Raw genomic sequence first — 24,259 nt, forward strand, 5'->3', positions numbered from 1 at the left:
TTGTGGTTGCCAGGGGGAAGGGGGAGGGAGTGGGGTGGTTGGGGAGCTTGGGGTTAATAGATACAAACTATTGCCTTTGGAATGAATTAGCAATGAGATCCTGCTGTGTAGCACTGGGAACTATGTCTAGTCATTTATGATGGAGCATGATAATGTGCAAAAATACAATGTATAACTGGGTCACCATGCTGTACAGAAGAAAAAAAATTGTATTGGGGGGAAGAAAGATTAAATTTAATTTAAACTGATAAAACAATAAATAAAAAGTGCAAAAATAAACTGTTTTAGTTAATGGAACCAACATATCGTTGCTCTAAAATTTTAATCACGCAAAGTATCTTTTTCAAATCAGCTCAACCTATTGTCTCTTATAATCTGTTATTATTTATGCATTTGCCTCTTTACCAACAAATCTGTCATAAACATAAAAATCTTACAAGAGCAAGGAAAATTTAAGTCATGAAAGCACTCCTTAGAAAAACATATACTCCTGGAATACTCTCAGAATTCACCGCCACCACCTTTCTTCAAGTGAAAGGGTCATTTTCCCCTCCCATTATCAAAATGTTTTAGCCAGGAAAACCCAGAGCTCTCTCCTTAATGTCGTGGTGTAGTCTGCATTCCTACCACTAGATGGCAGACTGTACAGAAAAACAACAGGGCTCTGGAAAGAACACATGGGTTCAAGCTTAGCTATAAAACAAACTCCTTAATTTTGAGATTGTTTAGGATTCCCAGTGATTTCCAAACCTAGACACTTTAGGCCCAACCAAGATTCCGAGTAAGGATCTTAGGGGTGAGGAGAATCATATTTTGGTAAACACTACCTCAAAGGTAATTATTATTTGTGTTAATGTTTAATTTACCAGGTAATGGAAGATGATAATAAAAAGTTACTTAGTAGAACAAAGACACATCACTTAATATAAGAATTTTAACATTTATTTAAACTGAACAGGAAAACAAAATAAAAGCATTACAGTGTTCCAACATTAAAAGAAAAACTCCACATGAGCACAAGGTGTTCTTCCATTTTGAGCAGTTTCAGAATTACAATCTCACCTGTAGGAAAGAAAAGACATGAAGTATGTATTAAGCAATTTAAGAGTAAATGCCAAAATTACAAATTCTTTTTTTTTTTTTTTGGTAATACAATCTAAGAACTTAATAACAGTTCGTCAGCCCAGTTAAGGAGATATAACCGAGAGTATCAAAAACAATATAACATCAGATCAGAAACACACCTGATTTCCTAAGCAAAATAAAGGTCATCAAACAATATATTAAGAGTTCACTCACCTCCACCAATGCTGTAACCAGAACAGTCCAGGTTGCAGAAAATATGGAAAAGAATTCTTTCATTCACCAAGACCCGGAAAAAGGAACCAAAGCTTGAAAGACTGCAAATGTACATCAGAGTTCTTTAAAGGAGAAAAAGTCCTGTGGAGAGGTTCAAGAACTGGGACTAAGTCTGGAGAAAAGTATATTATTAGCAGGGGGGTAATGAAGTGTCCCGGTTTTTAGTGGAACAGTTCTCGTTTACACCTGTTGTCCCAGTGTCTCATTTAGGTAGCACACACTTTCACTCTCAAAAGTGACCCAGTTTGGAATATAAATTATCTCACCCTAGTTATAAGTGACCTAATAAAAGTCTACATGTGGCTAAGGAATTAATACACTACCACCATCTATTCCTGGTGTAGTTGCATTCTTCTTTCTATGAGAACTATATTCTGGTTCTTTCCGAGCCCTCCTATACAGATATGCTTCCTTTCTATTTTGTGCTCTCACCCCAGCAAGTGATTCTCAAATTTCTTCTCTGGGAAGTTGGAAATACTAGAAATTTTCACCTCTATGTCCAAAATATCCCATGCTTTAAAAAAATGAGAATATAATCTTAATTGTAACTTGACTGGCCCACCATTTTTTAAGTGATCAAGACTCATTCTTTACTTGCTAAAATAAATTCAGGAATCTTTTGTTTCCTTTTATCTTCCAGAATGTGTGGCAGGGCGCCTTCCTCGTACATGTGTTGATATGATGGTATAAGCATGTGTAGATTTTATAGGTGAAACAAAAGTCCATTTCTCCACTCTAAGATGAGAGGGGAGAAGAGAAAAGAAGGTAAAAAGTCCTCCCCAAAGCGAGGTTAATGTTATTCAGTAACAGCCAAGCCCACATCTAAAAAGTAGAAATCCAAAAGAATTTTCATGGCTTCTTTTAAAAATTTAAATCTGCCTAGACAGAGATAATAATGAACTGCAGAACCTCTGTGCCAGAATCTACCTCACCCAGAAAACACAAGTTTCATGTCCCCAGTGCAATCAGAACAATAGAATCTTTAGATTTCATCTTCTCACAACTTTACAAACCTAAGTACGGACAAACAGAAATCTCATTTATTCTACAATACACATTGCATATGTACCATGCCAAATAGTCTTAAGAGCTAGAAATATACAATACTGGATAAACTTCCTGCTATCATGAAGCTTATATACTAGTAGAAGAGACAATCAATAAACAAATGAACAAATACACGTCAGACAGTGCGAAGTGCTAAGGACTTCTTAGAGCTTATGAAGGATGGGGCATATGCCTGAGGGAGGTTGCTAATTATACATGATAATCAGGAGTCTGGGATAAAGAGACTTGAAAATTACAGTAACAATTAGGTAGTATGTCACCAGGGGCCTGGAGGCCTATGGAACTGACCACCATAATCAATTACCATTTTCCACAAAGTCAGTAAGACTGGAGGAATACCATTCATCCTATATCAAATGTCTGCTTCATCACCCTCACCAAACCAGTCATGCTGAAGAGCAATCTTCTCTTGGTGTTTCTGCAAAGCCTCTAGTTTTATGTACATAGTTAACTCATTCACATACTTCACAATTAAATCAAAGCAACATGTTCACCTTCAGTGAGTCAAAATGGCACCAGCCATCTACTACAGTTCATGAGGTGCCACATCTTTGGCAAGCAGACCCCTCTAAGCCCATGGGTAACAAGTGAAAGCCATTTCTGAAAAAATCTGTTTTTTCAAACTGCTATAAATAGTGAAAAATAGGAAGCAGCAAATAATAACCCACTTACATAGCTTTAAGTTTTAAAATAATACTTTTTAAGTGGAAAATGTGAGCAATACATTAACAAATCAACTTAAAATAAAGCTAAAATATTTTTCCTAGTAAGTTTAAACCTAAGCCTTTAGGTTTCTACAAAAAAAAAAAAAATCACTAGAAGTATTTTAGCAATAGAAAAAAAATCTCTAGTCACACATTTCATAACGATATAACTGTTATTATAAAATTCACTATAACCCATGTTTGCCTATTTCTCAGCATTAAAAAATCCTTAAAATTTCACCTCTTTGACAAATGATTTTCTTAAAAGGTATAATATCTTCTGAGATAAAAATCTGCTTATAAAAGCTGCCAAAATTGAAGTGAAGATGTTAACTTTTTTTAACTTAAAGATTCCATGTAAATCACGCTTCAATAATATTAAACACCTTTCTTCATTTTACAGTACCAATCTTTTTGCCAATTTCCCTTTTGCTACTGTGACAAAGGTAACCAACTAAAACACTACTACTTTGAATACTACTCCTTTTAGGGTATGATCTTTGCCTAAACTTGACAAATACTGGAGAACATTAAGTAGCTTTCCTTTTCACTACTATACTGGATAACTTTGAGAATGACTGGGATTGGCAGATAGGAAGAAGTGGTATGTTTTTAGTTATTTCTATTCCTTTAAAGTTGACTACTCACTATTAGAGTTCTCTCTGACTCACACGTATTTGATAGTTCATCCTAAGTGCCACTCATTTCCAATCTGCTTCCAACAGTAATGGTAAGGATGCTAACTCCACCATCACTAAAATTCTGCTCTAGGCTCTCCTTCCAATACTTCCCATTCATGGCCACAATCATTGCCATGTGCTAGGACTGTACACAGGATGAAGTGATATAAGAATGAGCAAAGGCTCTAGAATCAAATTCCAGATTCACTATTTACAATTATGATTTTAATTTCTTCATTTTAAAAATAGGAACAGTAGAAATTAATTTTCCCAATACATCATAAGACAATATAGAGTACTTTATAAGCTTTAAAGCACCATTAAATATTAGATATTGTTAGTTTTTTATTGGTGAGTTTTTTATATTTTATTGGTGAGTTTTCCCTCATTTTAGTAGACTACTACTAAAATGTATATTTTATTTTATCATATTTTATTGGTGAGTTTTCCCTCATTTTAGTAGACTACTACTCCATCACTTTTTACTATGAAGCCACCTCAAACTCAATGATGTTTGCAAACTCTTCATCAGAATGTTTATAAAGCCCAACTTCTTCCACTGGGAAGTGTTAACCACAGTTGCTTGCACCTGATCTTAAGAGTGGCAAAATTCTTACATGCGTGATTTCTTCCTATTTTTTAACAAATTTCTTTTATTTCCTTAGTCTTTAGTTATTACAACAGCCTTGTGACAAGGCAAGCGATGATCTGTTTGTTCCACTATAAAGATTTAAATACATGCCTACCTGAAGTAAAGCAAACTCGTAGCTGAGCTGGAATTAAGATTCTTTACAACAATAATCTTTCCACTAGAGGAATGGATGGATGAAGACATTCACATGTTTTCTCTTAATTCTCTCTTTTCATTCCACTCTTTTCATTCTCTCATTTCATTAGCATCACCTTTTCTAATTATTCTAAAATTCACGCATTTCTTTTACCCTTACAAGTCTAATTTCTAGTTCAGACAGTAACCACCTCTTGTCTGGTATGGCATATTCTACTTAATGGCATCCTCATTTTCATCCTGACCACAAGGAACTCAAGTTGACAGGATATAAAGAAGGCATCATATTATTCAACCCAAGTTCACAAGGAACATGTTTCAAGAGTTCTGGCATCCCCATCTCCAAGCACCTCCGAAACTGCAAGCCTTAACTTATAAGCAAAGGTTTAAAAAGTCAAGAATGTTACAAAACACACTAAGTCAATTCATCAGATTTCAAGTGAAGTAGGGCCTACATGATTTTACATGAGAAGAACACATAAAGCAGTTTTATAGTCATCTGCCCTGGAGATGTGATCATTCCCAATTCTAAATAATAGGAGAAGTAAACTATGTTTAAAAAAGGGGAAAGGGGAAGCTTAAAAGCTACAATATCTTCTTGGTTGGTCTCTGGCTAAGTTAGGAAAACCTAACTCTGATGAAAAAAAAAGTCAAAGAAAAAGCACTTCTAGATTAAGTCTACAAACCAAAGATTAGGAAACAGCTTAAGCTTCTCTCTTAAAAAAAAAACGTTTCTGGAGTTCTGGCTGTGGCTCAGCGAAAACAAACCTGACTAGTATCAAACTCAGGTTCAATCCCTGGCCTCATTCAGCACGTCAAGGGCCTGGTGTTGCCGCTAGTTGTGGTATAGGTTGCAGATACAGCTCAGATCTAGTGTTGCTGTGGCTGTGGTGTAGGCCAGCAGCTGTAGATTAGATTTGACCCCTAGCATGGGAACTTCCCTATGCTGTGGGTGGGTGCTGCCCTAAAAAGCAAAAAAGGTTTCCATCTCCTAAGAGGAAGAAACAGTTTTTTCCTTGTAGTTAGTCAAGGAGTGTCTCAGTCTCCTGAGCTACTTTATAAATAGATTTCTAACTTAACTGACAGTTGCAACTCTGTAATCTTTTTTTTCTAAAACTAATTTTTAATTCAGTACCTATGGTTATATAGTTTATTGCCACTGAGCTGTGTTTATGCAGTGTTTCTAGGATGTGCTACAGAAATCACCTGGAAAATAACATCTTGGTCCACTCTAGGTCACCAAATCAAAGTAATATTTTGCAAGAATATGAAGAACAAAAATAAAAGTGTTTAAACTGTACCCAATCTAAAATCTCACACTGAATTGATACCAAACACGAATTCCAAACCTGACAATATATAATTACATAACTCTGTGAAGAAAAGTTACAAAAGTTAATACTGAGAAAAGAAAAATCAAAGAGGAAATACTACCTGCTAAACCTTAATTCTTCCATCATTAAACAGCTGGTTTTACCTCTAAAAAGAAATGTACAAATGGGAATATGGATGTGGTTATTTCTTCAAGATCTGAAAACAGAAGGTGATAATGTAAAAAACAAACAAATCTTTCCTTGATTTTTTCATACCAGAAGATCAAATGCAGTGATCTTATAACCCTCTTGTATATGTGGTTCTAAAAACAAATTCACTGTAGAGCAATCTATCCAATTTTGTATTTACCAATCAATCTTCACAACGGCCTGATAAATCAAAACTAGACCAATATCCCCTGAACATCTCACCTGAAAAATACAGCTAGGAAGTGCAGTTAGTGAAATGCTTTCTCTCTATTCACCTAATAAGTGTACACATTTCTAAAATCTTGCCCATCTCTTTCCTAAAATGCTCTCTGAAAACAGACAAACTTAGTAGTTAAAAAAGGTACCAACAAATATAAAAAACAAGTTTCCTAGGTATAATTGTGTATCATATACAAGGTGACCAAAGAGAAAGATAGCTCACAATGTATTAGACAAGTTACTTAACTCAAAACTACCTACAAGTACACATACCTGCATGGAAAAGCAAACTTTTTTGCCCCGCTTCCCTTAATTGGTGTGCTAAGTACACAAAAGGTTACAGGCCAAACATTAAAAGCAATTATAGTCAGAAAAACTGATGCCTATTACATGTTCTGGCACTAATAAGTAAATATATGCAACTCCTATCCACAATATTTATCCACAGTATACAAACATTTCAAGAACTATAAGCCACCAACAAAAAAATTAAGAATATTTGTAACAAAAATAATGAATGATAATGCTTATATTTCTATGGTCCTGTGAAATTAAAATAAGGGATAAAAATAAGGTTTCAGGCATTAATTCACAAACTCATCATTTAACCAAATAATTTTAAATTACTGTGCAAATTAACACATGGTGATGGATTAGTAATGCTCCATTATATACACCCAACTGATCTCCCATTATAACCAACAGCCAAGAGAAGCAACACCATTAGCTAGTGTATAATTAAGTTTGCGGCAAGAGTTAACCACCATCACCCTTTATCAGGTATCAAATTCATAATCCTAGGATGAACACTGAACTTATCAGCTGAACCAACTAGCTAAAGACCAAGATTATATCTGAATATTTGCAATAAATATTAATTCTGTCCAAGAATTTCACATTTAAAAATAAAACAAAAAGGCACTGACTAAATATTCATTCACTACCCCAGTATATTAAGTCCATTATCTTCATCAAAGATTTATCAAGTATTTACTAAGATACTATTACGCACCAGGCATTATATTCTGAGTATTGGGGATATCAAGAGAGATGAATAAAGCAGAATCTCTGTTTTCAGGAAAAATAAACATGTTCAAGATGCTACAAGAATTTAAAAAAAGAAAACAGAAAAAAGAAAAGGCCTCTGCAGAGGAATAGAAGAGCAATCTGATTACAAGTGCTACCAATGGCTTGCCAGGTATGGCTCATCTGACCAAATGGGTAAGGGAAAGGGGGCAGAAGGGTCCTACGCTCCTTCACCAAAAAGGGTACCCAACCCAAACATATATGCCCAAAGGGGACAAACTTGAAAGGAAGATAAATATCCTGTGGTCAATCTCGCTGACTGAAGGGAAAAATTCAAAAAAGCAAGCATCTGAAACATTGTTGGAAAGGCTAACAGGAAGTCTTTCATTATCAAGTATTTTAATATTGTACATAATTTACATATTCTTAATAAAGATAGAAGAAAACTCACATTTTTGGCCATTTTCTCCGAAAACAAAATCACAGGAAACAATGCTGCCCCTCCTTCCCAATGACAGATATGCAAATTAAAACTGTTTTTCACATAAAGATGACAGTGGAGAATTAATTAATTAATGGAGAATAAAGCAGGAGTTCCCATTGTGACTCAATGGGTTAAGAATCCAACCAGTATCCATGAGGATGCAGGCTTGATCCCTGGCCTCCTCAGTGGGGTTAAGGATGCAGCACTGCCGCAAGGTGCAGAATAGGTCATGGATGTGGCTTGGATCTGGTGTTGCTGGGGCATAGACCCACAGCTGCAGCTTAGATCAGACCCCTAGCCCACTTCCATGTGTTGCAGGTGCGGCCTTAAAAAGACCCCCCCCCCAAAAAAAAAAAAGGAGAATAAAGCAAAAGCTCATAGAGAAATTGTCCTTAATCTTAGTTTCCAAAACATCAAGACAAGAACAAAAAAAGCTACAGGAGCACAGATATAGCATCACAGAATAGCAGGACAGGGAGGTACTTTAGAAAATAAGCAATCTAAGTAAGAGATTTTCCTAAGGTAATATGGAGCTGGGGCCAGCACACCACATTTCAGTTCAGGGCTAATTCCTCTTGAAAGTATAAGTAGTAGTAAAAGATGCCATTTCTAAATGTAATCATACATATTTATAGAAATTATATTTCTCAAAGAAAGGCTTTCTCCTAACTATAGCCCATTCCCCAAAAGTTCTCTGTGAGCTAAGAGATTCCCCAGATTGCCTGACTTCCACTCAGGTTTTTGTCATTTTAGTATCAAATTTACTGTTTCCTTTTATTAGTAATGTTTCAGTTTATGTATCTGTACAATAGAGCTCACCTACCAATGCTTCATCTTTATTTGAAAAACAATTCTAATTTGCATATCTGTCATGGGGAAGGAGGGGCAGCATTGTTTCCTGTGATTTTGTTTTCGGAGAAAATGGCCAAAAATGCGAATTTTCTTCTATCTATTCAATAGGTTTTTTAAAATTTTCATTTATTTTGCTTTTTTGGGCTACACCTATGGCATATGGACGTTCCCTGGCTAAGGGCTAGCTTATGCCACAGCCACAGCAACACCACATCCGAGCCAAGTCTGCAACCTACACCACAGCTCATGACAATGCCAAATCCTTAACCCACTGAGTGAGGCCAGGGATTGAACCCACATCCTCATGGATACTAGCTGAGTTCATAAACCACTGAGCCACAACTGGGAACTCCTCAGTAGGTTTTTTTATAAAGATTAACTGTGTTAATGCATGTCAAGTGCTTAAGACAGAAAGGATTCTTTTTATTTTTATTTTTTGGCCATGCCCACAGCATGTGAAAGTTTCCAGGCCAGGGGTCAAACCAAGGCTACAGCTGTAACCAAAGCTACAGCAGAGGGAATGCCAGATCCTTAACCTGCTGAGCCACCAGGGAGCTTCCAGAAAGGATTCTTTAAATCTTAGCTATTATCCCCATTATGCAGGTTATGTCTTAAACTAAATTGATTTGATCAGATTTTGTCTAACACTGAAGACTGAAAAGTTCCCCTAAACTTTTATAAAATCTCTATCTTCAGATCAAAATTAGGAATATATTGTTTAGAAGACTTTTAAAATAATTTATTCCTGTGGAAGCTACAGACTTTCAAATCCCCAAAACCTTAAATATTGCTACTATTGATGCAGTCTATAATAATCAAGTAAATATAAAAAGCTAGAGGGGTAAAAATCTCATTCTCCACTTCCAGATCAACAAAATTTCTTGCCTTCCCTATCACTGGCAACAGAAAATATAGCACAACTTTGAAAATCAGCTCTAACTATGGTCCAACTTTACCGACAGCTACTAGGAGATGACATCTATCTAAAGATCATATGATTAAAATCCATAATCCCTCCACGATCTTGCCTCAGACAACTGATCCAACTATTTTTCTCCTTTCATCTAACCTGTTTTTCTTCTGGCCTCAAACTGTCCCATTTACCATCTACTGTTCCATCCAAAAGGAACAGATTCCTTTTGTTCCCCAAACACAGTTGCAGTTTTCCTACTGACAAATGTTTGTTCACGCTCTTTCCTCCATCTGAAATGCTTACTGCTGCTAATTTAAGGTCCATTTCTCCCCCTTATCAAAAGCAGTTATCTCTCCCTTTAATTTTCAATGACATTTGATCTAAGCTTATCATACATTGCCTGATAATACAAGTATTTGTACTTCATCTTCCTTACTAGACTGAGGACATGATCAGCAATTTTACTTTTAGATTTCTCAGTAATCACAACACAGTAAGTTGGATATATAGCAGATATTCAATATGCATTTGCTAACGAGCATACTAATTTCCACTAGACTAAATCAGGCTTTAAAAACAAGAAACAAGGATACAAGAAATTAACATACCCTTTGAAGATCAACTGATAACAATTATTAAACCATATAATCAAACATGTCCCTAACAAATTTTTCCTATGTATAATGACCATCATTGGATGATAAAGACAGTTGAAGAACATTCCTAACTTTGAAACTAAAAATAAAACAACAAAAACAAACAAAAAACTCCACTTGCAAACAAGCCCACAAAAGCCATGAGATCAGTGTACATGATTTAATTTATTTAAAGACCCAAACCACCACGTATTACATTATTTAGAGGTCTGACCTCAGGTGCAATGCTCATTTAGCCACCTACACAAATGGCAACAGGACTGTACATTCCTTCCTTCCTATCCCTTCCAATAGCCCTACCACAAATTACCAGGAAAAAGCAAAGAGTACTTCTCCAGTTACATAGCACTGGCATCTAAAGCTAGGAAAAGCAGCTAACAAACAGGAGGAAAGGGGATTCTAAAATGAATATTTAGGAAAGAGGGCTGAAGAGACCAGTTTTCCCCAAACACACTGGAATGTTCTTTCTTGCCTCTATGTTACTGCATGTGCTAATCTTTTTAGGAGGAATCCCTTTGTCCATCTGGCAAATCACTAATCATCCTTAAAATTCCTGTCACCTCCTCTATGAAGCTGTCACTAACTCCTTCAAAATTAATCACTCCAGCCCCTACTTTGATACTTTATACAAAAAAATTATGCATTTATCTCAATGTATTAAATAATAATTATTTGTTTACACATTTTTATTTTATTGGGTTTTTTTAGGGCCACACTCATGGCATATGGAAGTTCCCAGGCTAGAGGTCAAATCAGAGCTGCAGGTGCTGGCCTACGCCACAGCTACAACCACACAGGATCCGAGCCGCATCTGCAACCTACACGAACAGCTAACAGCAACACCAGATCCCCAACCCACTGATTGAAGCCAGGGATCTAACATGCATCCTCATGGACACCAGCTGGAATCATTTCCACTGTACCACAAGGGCAACCCCTGTTTACACATTTTAAACATTGGATCTCATGTTCCTTTCTTGGGTAAGGATCAAGTGTCATTCATTTTACATTCTTTTCTAGACCTCAGTCACTTTTCCTTAGCACCCACTTACTGCTTCTAACCAGAGTTTTTGCCAGCACTGCTCAAATGTTAAGAGAACTCAATCTCAGAACTTTCACCCCATACTCTCGCTCACAGAGCGAACAGCCTCCTAGATAATTTTACTAAAATAAAAGAAAATTTTTAAAAGATTTGATCTTATAATTATCTTTTTTCCACTCAGGCCTACCCAAGAAAAATAAAGTCACACAAAATAATAAGCTCTTGGGTCTTTAGGTACACAAATAAATTAAGATTTTTCTACATTTCACTTTCAAGAGAAAATTAACTTGGATTTCCATAGGCAATTCACCAGAGTCCTAAAATGAGGAAAGAAAGGGCACAGCTGAAGTAGGCAGTAGGAAGAAGCCAACCACGGCCAACATCCAGTTCATTCCTTATAGCCTATTAAAGTCGTATACTTCATTTCTTTTTTTTTTTTTTGTCCTTTTGCTATTTCTTTGGGCCACTCCCGCGGCATATGGAGGTTCCCAGGCTAGGGGTTGAATCGGAGCTGTAGCCACTGGCCTATGCCAGAGCCACAGCAACGCTGGATCCGAGCCGTGTCTGCAGCCTACACCACAGCTCATGGCAACACCGGATCCTCAACCCACTGAGCAAGGGCAGGGACCGAACCCGCAACCTCATGGTTCCTAGTCGGATTCGTTAACCACTGCGCCACGACGGGAACTCCGTGTATACTTCATTTCTAACTTTCTTTGCACTTTACATGTTTTGTTAACACCTTATAACAAAATATACAAACATTTAGCAAATAAGCTATCATTCTGCTGTCAGGTCTTCTGTTATCACAAATAACACAAAGCCTCCAAGGACTTCCTGGAATTCACTTACAACAATCATACATCAGCAAATAATATTTACAATAATACTAGGGGGAAAAAAAGAAGGAAAGCAGAAGAAATATTTGTCTGAAGTGAAATATATCAGTATTAGGTAGACCCTGGAATAAATAATATTCTAGTGTGTCAAGCTTCTCTAGTTTACATAATCTAACTTTAAAAATTTATTTCTCGGAGTTCCCCTCATGGTGCAGTGGTTAACGAATCTGACTAGGAACCATGAGGTTGCAGGTTCGATCCCTGGCCTTGCTCAGTGGGTTAAGGATCTGGCGCTGCCATGAGCTGTGGCGTAGGTTGCAGATGCGGCTCAGATCCCGCGTTGCTGTGGCTGTGGCATAGGCCAGTGGCTACAGCTCCGATTAGACCCCTAGCCTGGGAATCTCCACATGCCGTGGGAGCGGCCCTAGAAAAGACAAAAAAAAAAAAAATTTCTCAATGTCCATAATTACATTTTCAACAAGTAAAGATTAAAAATTTACTATATGGAAACAGAAAAAAAGTTTAAATAAACAGCTACAACTTATAGCAAAGACTACTACCCTTAGAGTAATCTTCCTCTTCCTTTATGGAAAAAATCCTAAAATACTGTTTAATAACACATTAGAAACCCCCACGAAAACTTCATACCTCCTTCATTCTTTCAGCATCTGTTTATTACATCCTTGCTATATGATCTACTCAGCACAGTAAAGGAGACACAGTAAAGTTCTATAAACACACAATTATAAAGCTACAAAGAATTACACCACATGAAGTGTCATTATGGGGAAGTAAAAGATACTATGGAAACATACACACCATTCCGTGTCAACAAAATAACTGTGTATTGATACCCATGCAACTATGTATTACCTCTTCACATATTTACTCTATCCTGGGAACCTAAAATAAAAATTTGTGTTAGATTAGATTAAGTGGTTCTTCCAGCTGAAAGAATGTTTGACTCATATTTTCTATAGTCAATGAACTACACCAGCACTGGAGAACGCCATCAAAGAAAATTGCTTCTCCCTCACTAATTTCTGTTTCCCTAGTACACAGAGGTAGTAGAGTCAGACCATATCAACCTCAAAAGAAGGGGGAAAACTCAAATATCCTTAATTTTCCTTAATATCACCTGGCCTCCACACACTATATATAAAAATTAACTCAAAACTGGTCAAACCTAAAAGAGGTAAAAACTTTAAAACTTTTAGGAGTAGCTGAGGTTGTAAATCTGTGTAACCTTGGATTAGCCAATGATTTCTTAAGATATACCAAAAGCATGAATGATCAAAGAAAACGCAGAAATACTGAACTTCAAAATTAAAAACTGCATCAAAGGACACTATCATCTATTAAAAAACTATGAATCACTATGTTGTATACCTGAAACTAACACTGTAAATCAACTACAAGTTGTTTTAAAAAAGAGGAGGGGGCACTATCAAAAAAGTGGAAAGATAAGACAAAGGATGGGAAAAAATATCTGCAAATCATATAAGGATCTAAATGGGCAAAGGCAGAGTCCCCACTGTGGCACAACGGGATCACCAGCCTATATGGAGCGCTGGAACGCAGATTTGATTCCGGCCCAGCACAGTGGGTTAAGGATGAGCTTTGCCACAGCTACTGCATAGATTGTGACTACAGCTGGATCCCCAGCGCAGGAACTTCCACGTGCCTCAGGGCAGCCTTTACACACACACACACACACGATAAATTTTTATATATAAATTTTTAAAACCGTGAAAAATAACAAAAATATATGTATAAGAAATATATGTATCGTGTGTGTGTGTGTGTGTGTGTGTGTGTGTATAAAATGGGCAAAGGATCTGTACAGGCATTTTTTTTCAAAGATATACAAATGGTCAATAAGCTCAACATTGTTAAAAAGATGCTCAACACCATGAGTCATCAGGGAAATATGCAAACCAAAATCATGATATACCACTTTAACTAGGATGGCTACAATTTAAAGAAAAGTTTCTTTTAAGTAAAATTTTTAAAACCTTGAAAAAATAAAACAAGTGTTGGCAAGAATGTAGAGAAACTAAAACCTTTATACATTGCCACTGGGCATGTAAAATGATGACGACAGAGACACACAACATTGTGAATATATTTGTTATGCGAACTACATCTCAATTTAAAGATTATACACATACAAAAAAAAATCCATTTACTTCACAATGCTCTTTTCACATTAGCTTTGGATTGGTTAGATGACAACATTTCAAATCAGTCAATACCATGTAGAAATCAAATTTCTGCACACAACTGTTTCAAATACACCAAAAAGGTCCACAACTCCTTTCCAATGTGAATACTACCCTATTTACTTTTTGGTACATATATGAATTAAAATAAGACTTTTGCATATTAGATGTATTTAAAATGTTTACATTTGTATTTCTCAAGCGTCCACAAGATAACTAACACTATTACCAGCACATAAAAGTTTTAACATACACATATACACACACACACTATGACCCTTGTTCTCAGATCTTACAATCATGAGGCAGAAACAAGTACATTAAAATACAGCAATTGAGTATACATATCCTATGAAGTCGCTTGTAAAGTACACCTGCAACCTTTAGTGAGGGAAGAAGTTTGGAGAGCCTATCTAGCTTTCTCAACCACTACTTGGAAAAAGTGTCCCTTGAGTAAAATCAGGCGCCCATAGCAAGCTTTCAACTACTAAGTTTCTGACTTAGTAGTTATACAACTTTTCAACTAAGTTTTTTTATTTCACTTCAGAAATCACTGCTGGAATTCCAAGCATTCAGAGAAAACTCTCAGCAATTCGCACCAGCCCCTGGAATCAACTGATGATCTAGATTTAGTGGTCTTATCATCATGGCCATCACTATCATCACTCCAACCCCTGCCTCATACCTCATAAGGCTTCATTCTAACAGTCGTTTGTTTTGCATTTTAAGTGTACTTTTTAGCCTTCCTTATATCTAAAGTGTGGCTCCCATACAGTTATATACTGGAAGCACTCTACATATAGATTATAATGTGATCAGCACTTCCTGGAGTTGTACAAGGAAGCAGCTCTGATAATCATTTCAAGTCTAATTCTGGTCCCCTGTTTAATTCTTAAAATTAATCCCTACCTTCAAGAATATATCCTCAAAAACATGAGTTTTATTACAGTTTTCAAACTGAGTAGCTGTAGCCAAAAAACTCTTCTTTGCTATGACAATAACTGGAAAAACCATATAGTATTTAAACAAAACTAAACTTCAATGCCTCACAGGCTCCATGAAACACATTAACAATTTGCTACAATGGTTTTTTTATTTTTATTTTATTTATTTATTTTTTGTCTTTTTGTCTTTTTTGTTGTTGTTGTTGTTGCTATTTCTTGGGCCGCTCCCGCGGCATATGGAGGTTCCCAGGCTAGAGGTTGAATTGGAGCTGTAGCCACCGGACTACGCCAGAGCCACAGCAGCAACGCGGGATCCGAGCCGCGTCTGCAACCTACACCACAGCTCACGGCAACGCCGGATCCTTAACCCACTGAGCAAGGCCAGGGACCGAACCCGCAACCTCATGGTTCCTAGTCGGATTCGTTAACCACTGCGCCACGACGGGAACTCCTACAATGGTTTTTTTAAAATCAATACTACTGACTGACTTTACATATAATTTTGTAACCAGGAGATTACCATTCACTACAACTAAGATAATGGCCATAAAAACATTAGCAAAATGCCTACTGGAATAAATCTCTACGCTACATTCATACCTTGCTCAATCACGGAATAGTTTGAGCTGTGAGGAGAGATAACGTGCAATTGTTCAAAATTTAACTGCGAACCAAAGGATCACTGACTAGAGATACAGAACAGAAAAAAAACAGCTCCTATTCTACAGAGAAAACACACATGAACCCAAAATACATATAAAAGCATGATACTCACTACAGTTTAACCGAAAAAACCCCATAAACTTTAAATGGTTGTAATAATGTTGGAATGACAGAACGGGGGAGGAGGGTTATTCTGTAACATCTTTATGAAAGAAGTTTACAGAAGGTTTAAAGGAAGTATGGATCTGTACTGGCAAAGAAATGAAGATATTTTCTGTCCAAGGACTAGTATTTGCAAAGACTAGCTAAGAGTTTGGGGTCAAGAACTTATTTTGGCACAACTGCTAGTCTGCCTGGCTCAAAAGAAATTTATACATATATGTATACATACATATATATATATATATATACACACATTTTTTTTTAAGTGAGGAGAAATAGTGAAAAAAAAAATAGATCAAGATCAAGAGTCTATCAATGATGGACTTCATCAAGGCCTTTCAGGAAAATTTAGATTATTACTGTTAGAGACCCTTTTGCCCCTCAGTGGTCTCCTTTCCAACTCACAGAGCATTCTTTCCAACCTACTCAACAGTATGATATAATCAAAGGATTATGTCACATCTCTTGCTCAAACTCCTACAATGATTGGGTCACTATTACCCATTATATCAAATGCAAAATTACTCTCGAGAATTTAAGGGACTACTTAAGTTTAACTTCTGAGTATCCTTTTCCCCCCTCTTAATATACACTCCTCCTTAGAACTGTATTTCTTAATTCTCAGAACTTTTACAATCTGAAAAACTGAGGGCACCCAAAGAGCTTTTGTTTATGTGGTTTTTCCACTATTGATATTTACTGCGTTTGAAATTAAAACTGAGACATTTTTAAACATTAATTCATTTTAAAGTAATAAAACTGTATGTTAGCATTTTTCATTAAAAAAAAAAAACCTGTATTTTCCAAAACCAGAATTTAGAACAGAGATACTATTCTAAAGGAGTAAAGATTGCTCTTTACTATCTGGCTTAATAGAAAACAGGTGGATTCTCTTATCTGCTACTACATTCAATGTGTTACATTTTCACATAGCCTCTGAAAAACTCCACTATACAATTGTGGAAGAATGAAAATGGAAAAGGTAAGTAATGCGTTAACATTAGTTTTGACCTCACAAATATGCCAAAAGTGTCTTGGAGACTTCTAGGAGTCTTAGGACCACACTTTAAGAAACACTGCCATGAATAAATAAATATGGTTTATTCATTCCCTGGAATATAAAGTATTATATAAAAAGTCACACTGAGATGAAAGCACAGACCTAATGTTAGACTGCCTGGGTTCAAATGCCAGTTTCTCCTCTTCCTGGCTAGGTAATTTTGGGAAAATTACGAAATTTCTCAGTGTCTTACTGTCTTCTTTAGTAAAATGGTGATAAGAGCAAAATCTCTCTCACAAAGTTGTTGAAAGGAATAAGCAAGTTAATAGATGTAAAGGGTTTAGTAATATGAGTGTCCAGCACAAAGCAAGCACAAACAAATATTTGTTAAATAAATACAAACACAATCTAGGCATAAGAACAAGCCTAGCTGTGAGTATTGCCACTATTGTAACATAACTTGAGAAATCCTTAATATTCTGATAACCTGGCAAATTACAATTCTGAATATAATTTTTAATACAAAGGTTTAGTTAGGTTCATCAAAATTCCCTTTTAAAGGAATATCATTAGTAAATTTTAACTGCCTACGAACCATTCTCCATGAAAAGAACCATATATACACAATAAATACACAAAATTCCAAAGGTCAAATCCAACAATTTCTATTCTCTAGAGAAATATATAAAGCTATTTAACTGGGAACACACTGAGACAGAACACAAAGTAACGGAAATGCCACTTCAGCCACCAAAAGAACAGGAAGAGCAAATATTAAGCCTTTACTTTGAAAATCTAACCCCACTTCTTCTTGGTAGGGCTCTAACCTCTCGCCAAGAAGCTTTTCAGTTTATTTTTCTTCTTTGACTTTAAGGGCGAAATCATGGAACCAAGCACTTTGAAACTGAAGAAAATAGAACAGAAGAGACTTTCGAGTCATTACGGTGAACCTTCACATTAAATATTCTAAATGAAATCAAAGTAAACAATTTTATTTAAATTAAAGTAATCCTGATGATTAATTAAAATGAATTATTTTATACACTGTATTTTAAAACATCTAATCAAGAATTTCATGCACATGCCTTGCAAATCAAATGAGAAAAAAAAGCAAGTCACTTCACAATGAAGTTTCACTTCTTACTTTTCAGTTGAAATTCTAAAACATCTCTAAAAATTATTCAGATATATAAAATATATAAACATAAGCATTGCTACAAAAATAGATGACTGAAGTCTAAATGGTATTTCTTAACATAACAAGTCCACCAGTGACACCTAATTACTTTACAAAAATATTTCAGAATTAATTTGCTAATTACGAATAAGGCAGCTACCAAAATGGCTATATGTCAAATCCTCTTTAGAGTTTCTCTTTTAAATACATACTATTCAGAAATATAACTAAACATATAAAAGAGGAAAAAACTTGCATTTGTGGAGTTCTACTATATACCTCCAGCATTTGACAAAAGCAGTCAAATCTCACTATTACCACTTTTTAAATTTCAGAACTATTAAAGTAGTATGGAACAGAACGGTCAAATAATGAAAATAAAAATACAAATCATACAGTTAATTCTAATGGGAAAGAACAGTAAGCCCATACATAACTACGAAATAACTGTCTCTTTAAAAACAAGATTCATTTGGAAAGCCCCAGTTACCTTGCTTCTAAACAAGGGGCAGATTTTCCACTTACTATCATCCTCACATGCACCTTCTTGCAAATCAGATTCCAGACACTTCCCTGACAATATGTAAACCAAACACTCACTGGATATCATTAACTAAGACATTAAAAATCAGTAATGTGCTTAAAAAGATAATTACTTCAGGTATATTTCAATATTTTATATGTACTTTCAATGATTATATATGCCACTAGCCCATACAAATTCCACCTTCTACCTATTCAAAACATTCGCAAATTCTTACAAGAAACTTAGGTTTCCACAATTAAAATAAGGTAGTGTCTAGATCTGGTACATAACATACAAATACCCACACTGTATCTACCTTGGAGATATAAGGGATGCTTAATAAGAACACAATCTTGGAATCTAATATATGGCACAAGTGAACCTGTGGAAACACTCATGGACTCTTTGGACCTGGAGAACAGACTTGTGGTTGCTGAGAGGGAGGGAGTGGGATGGATTGGGAGTCTGGGGTTAATAGATGCAAACTACTGCATTTGGAATGGATAAGCAACGAGATCCTGCACATGGAACTATATCTAGTCATTTATGATGGAACATGATGGAGGGTAATGTGAGAAAAAAAACGTGTGTGTGTGAGTGACTGATTGGGTCGCTTTGCTGTACAGTAGAAATTGAAAGAACACTGTAAACCAACCATAATGGAAAAAATAAAAATCATTTAAAAATTTTAGAAAAAGTAAGTAAAATAAAAATAAAATTAAAAAAAGAACATGATCTTGATTTTGTTGTAAAGAACGTGAGGCAGATGGTAGCTGGAAAAAGTGTCCCTAGAAATTAACCAGGAAAAATACAGATAAAAAAGTGAAAGTATTAGAGCCATTAAAATAGTATTACATTACAGTGAAGCTGGAGTTTCCATTGTGGCTCAGCAGGTTCCCACAACATACTGTCAGTGAAACAGTTCAAAATATAAATGCCCAAGGACAGCATATTAAGCTAATATAGAAAAAAAGAAAAATAGTAAAAATTGCAAAATCAGATCAAAACATTCTTAAATTAAGAGTTTATAAACTTTAGGGAGTTCCTGCTGGGCATAGCAGGTTAAGAATCCAGACTGCAGCAGCTTGGGTTGCTGGAGAGGGGTGGGTTGGATTCCCAACCCTGCAAAGGATCTGGTGTGGATCTGGCATTGCCTAGGATTCTATCACTGGCCTGGGGAACTGCCATAGCGGTGGCTGGGGCCATTAAAAAAAAAAAGTATTTATAAATTTTAAAACTCTGCTCTATCTATACTTCAATCATTAATGTTTTAAGCACCATTCTACACCCTATTTAATACAAAGAGTTAAAGACTACTTTCCATGCATATTACTCATCTTTCCCATAGCTATAAAGGACTAAGTTAGATAATGGTTAATAAGTGCAGAGCAAACTAAAGTCTGTCAAATACAATTCTTCTATCTTGTATCTTGACTATTCTTCTATCTTGAGGCCATCATAGTCCTGGAATTCTATGTAAATCATGTTTATTTTTAAAAATAAATTTCAGGTTTGACAACTCATTTCACTCTAGGGACACTAGTTAACATTATTACCTACTGACCCCATAAGCAAAGCAAAAGCTCATTATTAAACAAATATACAATGAATTAAATCATAATTCATGGATTACAATAATCATTTCCTAAAATGGAAAGACCTTGGCAAAGTACACAGAAACCACCTCTACACTGTAAAGGCTTATAGGAAAACACAGTCCTAAGCATATTTTCTTTAACTACTAACATTTAAAAAATGAAATCATTTTCATTAGTCTCAACCAATTAGGAAAGTTTTTCAGGACATTAAATGGTGAAACAGAACTAATCCTTCACTAGAAGGAAAAACTCTCCCAGCAGAGGAAAAGTTATCTCTACATTGAAGGCCTAAAACTTCATAGTTTTAGGAGTCAGAACTGTTTATGAAAGCCTTTTCAATTTTCTCAAATAATGCTAAAGTGTACAGGGGAAGAAGGTGTTTAGGAAAACAACGCACTGATAAGACCCTACTTAAATTTATTTCATCACTGGAACTGGTGCCAAAGGTGTTTTAAACAACAATATAGGGAAAATAGTATTACTGTATTTAAAAAACCTCATTTAAAAGAAATAGAGTAGTTGCTCCTTATTTATACGGATTAAAAAAAAAAAATCAAATGTTACCAGGAACATTCAAGTTCTAAAGAAGTGGAAATTTATAAACACAAGAGTGGCAGAGAAAAAGCACCACAAATGTGAGATTATCCATACCAAACCTAATCCCAGTTGTTATCTGCAGTAGCTTCCACAAGAGAAAAGACTAACATTTATAGAACCACGAGGAAGTACCACTTTGCTAAATTTACCCAGCCTTTTTTCCACAACGTGTTAAAAGAACTGCAACATTTGAAATAAAACAAAAACTTCGTAAAGGACTTTTAAAAGCAAAATCTATCGTTATAATTTATCATTCTGAAGTGAGAGAAGAGGATAACAGTCATAAGTAGGTTTTGTCACCCACCCCTCAGCACCAGGAATAAACAAACAAACAAAAACCCAACTAACAAAAGAATTAACAGTGTTAGGGCAAACCACAGATTGGGTAGAGAAAGCCAAGCAGTCATTTGAAGAGAAGTAAACAGAAATGTTTACTCCAAATATCAGATAATCCAAAAAGCACTTCAGGCTTTACAATGCATTTTAAAGAATTTTCTATTTATAAAAGTGTCACTGAATTATCTAAAACAATCAAGGATTGATGGTTAACAAGCAGCCTGCCTCATCCACATATCAGAGAGAAGAACCAAATAGTAATGATTTTTTTTAAACTTTTCCACAAGGAAGGAACAAGTCACAATGAATAATGGGTTTGTCTGTACCAATAACTTGTTCTAACAGTACTTCACGAGCAAAGTATCTTGGAAGAATTCACATTTTGTACATTTTTTTTTTAAGCGCAAACCTTACTGCCAAAGTCCAAACAAGAAATCAAAACAGGACTCTCTCATCAGTGAATTCCCTTTCAGAACATGCTCACTCTTGCTTCAAATAGTAAAGCAAAGTAACGTTCATGTAGAATGAAAGGACGTGTCCAACAGCCATTTTTTAAAAAAGAACTTATTATTATGCCTTTTTCTCTATGTTTCCTTGAAAAGTTTCAGATCAAAACTCCACTAAGTCAAAGCCTGAGTAATCACTGATCTTTGTACCTTGAGGTAAAGGAGTGTTATTAAAAAGGAGGATATTACAGGTGGCTTCCAGGTTTGGAAAAAGTTGGGAGGAGTTAGCTCTAGTAATGATATATACAAGTTAGTGAATGGTGTAATACCATGCCGTGTAAGAAAAGCTAGTCCTCCAAAAGATAACCAGCATAAATTAAAACGGAGTCCAAACTCAAGCCTCACCAAGTATCTTTTTACCAGTTTTTAAAAAGATGTACGTTATCTGTAGGTCAGATTATTAAAATAGTAGACTATTATAAATTCCAATAGCCTACTCTTCCGCTCAAGTTTCTACATTCAAACCGTCAGGTTTAACAGCTCTAGGAGATGACAGCAAAAATCAGCAAACCCTTTTCCATATACCCATTAGAAAGAAAGGGGGCGAGGGAGTTGCCTGACACAACTTATCCTAGTCAAAAGCATGGAAAACACAAAGATTAAATTCCACTAGAGGTGACTTAAAAATGCCAACGTTCCACAAAGCTTTTCCTACCCCAAAGGAATCCCTTTACATACACCCCCCCTTGAAGAAAAGTGCTCTGGGATAAAAGTCGGGCATTGACCATGATATTTCAAATGGGACGACGGAACCTAACGGAAGCTACAGAGGCAAAGAAAGGTAACCCAAGGGGGGGGGGGGAGGAAAGGTGGATGAGAAACCCGGGAGGGACAGGGACAGAGGCGGATAGTGGGAATCGCTTCAAAGGAGGCAGCCCTCAGAGTGGCAGAGAAACTGGGATCCGGGTCCACCGAACCCGGCGTTCACGGAAACCCGAAGGCGGCTCGTAGGGAAACAATAGGGCGGTGAGACGGAGAGCAAGCGGGGAGACGCACGGGAGAGGGCGGCTAGGCAGCACCGGACGGGTGGGATGAAAGAGCAGAAGGCTGCAGGAGAGAGATAGAGGCCGGGAGGTGGGGAGCCAGAGGGAGAGAGGCAAGTTGGTCGGTTGTGAGAGGGTATCGCGGCGCACCGGGCAGGGAAGCGAGGGTCCCCGAGGAACCCGGAGGGGAGGGGCTTGTCAGGGATTCTTAGACAGGGAACGGAAGCCGTGAAGGCAGGTGTGATGGAAGCAAAAAGAACACAGCTCGGACGCGCACAGGACCCGCCGAGCCGGATGAGACGCAGGGAGGTGAGAGGCAGCTGAAGAAGAAAAAAGATGAGAAGAAAGACAGACGCGGGTCGCGAGGGGCCGTGGTCGGCTTCACTCACAGTCCAGGTGCTTTTTCTTGGGCCCCATGATCTCGTGGGTCGTGGCCTTGCATACTGTCTTGGATACGGCAGAGCCGGTGACACTGTGCTGGGCAGCGGTGATTCGGTCCGTCAAGCTCTGGCCGGACATCTCTGCGGCTCCTCCGCCACCCCTCCCGCTCGGCAGCCGGCGGGGACTGGGACCCCCAAGCGCCGGAGGACCCCCACCCCCCCCACCGCACCCCCTACCCCCACCGGCTCCTTCTCCGCCTGCCGGCCTGGGGCGGGGCTCAGGGCCGCTTGCTGCCACCCAGCCAGGCAAGAACCGGCTCTTGTCACCCGCGGGGTCAGGCACGGTTTCGGGCACTCCCCTGCCCCCGCCTCAGCTCAGCCCACCCCTTCCCTGGTCAGCTGGAGCCGGGCAGGGCAAGAGGGACAGGCAGCTGCAGGAAAATGGCGGCGCCAGGCTCCTCCTCGGAGCTTTCCGGGCTGCCCGGGTCACGTGACTCGGGCGCCGCCCCGCCTTCTCCTTCTCCCGCCCCTTTTCCCTTCTCTTTCCTCTTCGACGCCCGCCCTCCCTCGCTCGGCGAGGGAAGAGCGGGGCGGCGCCCGCGCGTTACGTGATGGAACCCGCCCGGCGGGCGCAACAGGAGGCCCTCCCGGGCGGAGTGCGGCGGCCCGCCGCGTCACGTGACGTTCCCTGCCAACAGGTCGCCCGAGGCCGGTCTCGCGGGGGTCACAGAGGGGGGCGGGGCGACGCGGGGGAGGGGCGGCGAGTCCGGCGCGCTGGGGAGGCACGTATGGCTTCTTCCCTCTCCCATCCCAAGGGTATCCTAGTCTCTGCGGTTGGAACCAACGTCTTGACAAAGAGGAGATGCAGCTGACTTCGCAGCTCCCGCTGAGGAAGGGGGTGTCAGAGCTCCCCGGGCGTTCCTAGCGGGATCCAGAATGTGTTTAGGGATGCCCCCAAAGCCAGCCTCCAGGCTTGAAGGAGAAGGTCTCCGCTGGCCCACTCTCAGAACCTG

At 37.8% G+C, this 24,259-nt stretch overlaps 1 protein-coding gene across 23 annotated transcripts in view; it reads right to left on the reverse strand.

The window, feature by feature from the left end:
* PICALM (phosphatidylinositol binding clathrin assembly protein) overlaps window positions 1–23,745 on the reverse strand; it is a 111,709-nt gene extending 87,964 nt beyond the window's left edge. For 6 of the 23 annotated variants that reach the window (XM_047752884.1, XM_047752883.1, XM_047752882.1 and 3 more), the window contains exon 1: window positions 23,256–23,742. In XM_047752884.1, the coding sequence (XP_047608840.1) occupies window positions 23,256–23,385 (130 nt within the window). In that variant the 5' untranslated portion in view covers window positions 23,386–23,742. Of the gene's footprint in view, window positions 1–23,255 lie in introns of all 23 variants that reach the window. The other 17 variants (XM_047752895.1, XM_047752875.1, XM_047752874.1 and 14 more) reach the window with 6 other exon arrangements.
* Window positions 23,746–24,259: the final 514 nt, after the last annotated feature.

Source organism: Phacochoerus africanus, chromosome 11 (assembly GCF_016906955.1).
Source record: "Phacochoerus africanus isolate WHEZ1 chromosome 11, ROS_Pafr_v1, whole genome shotgun sequence".
Taxonomy (NCBI): Eukaryota; Metazoa; Chordata; class Mammalia; order Artiodactyla; family Suidae; genus Phacochoerus; species Phacochoerus africanus.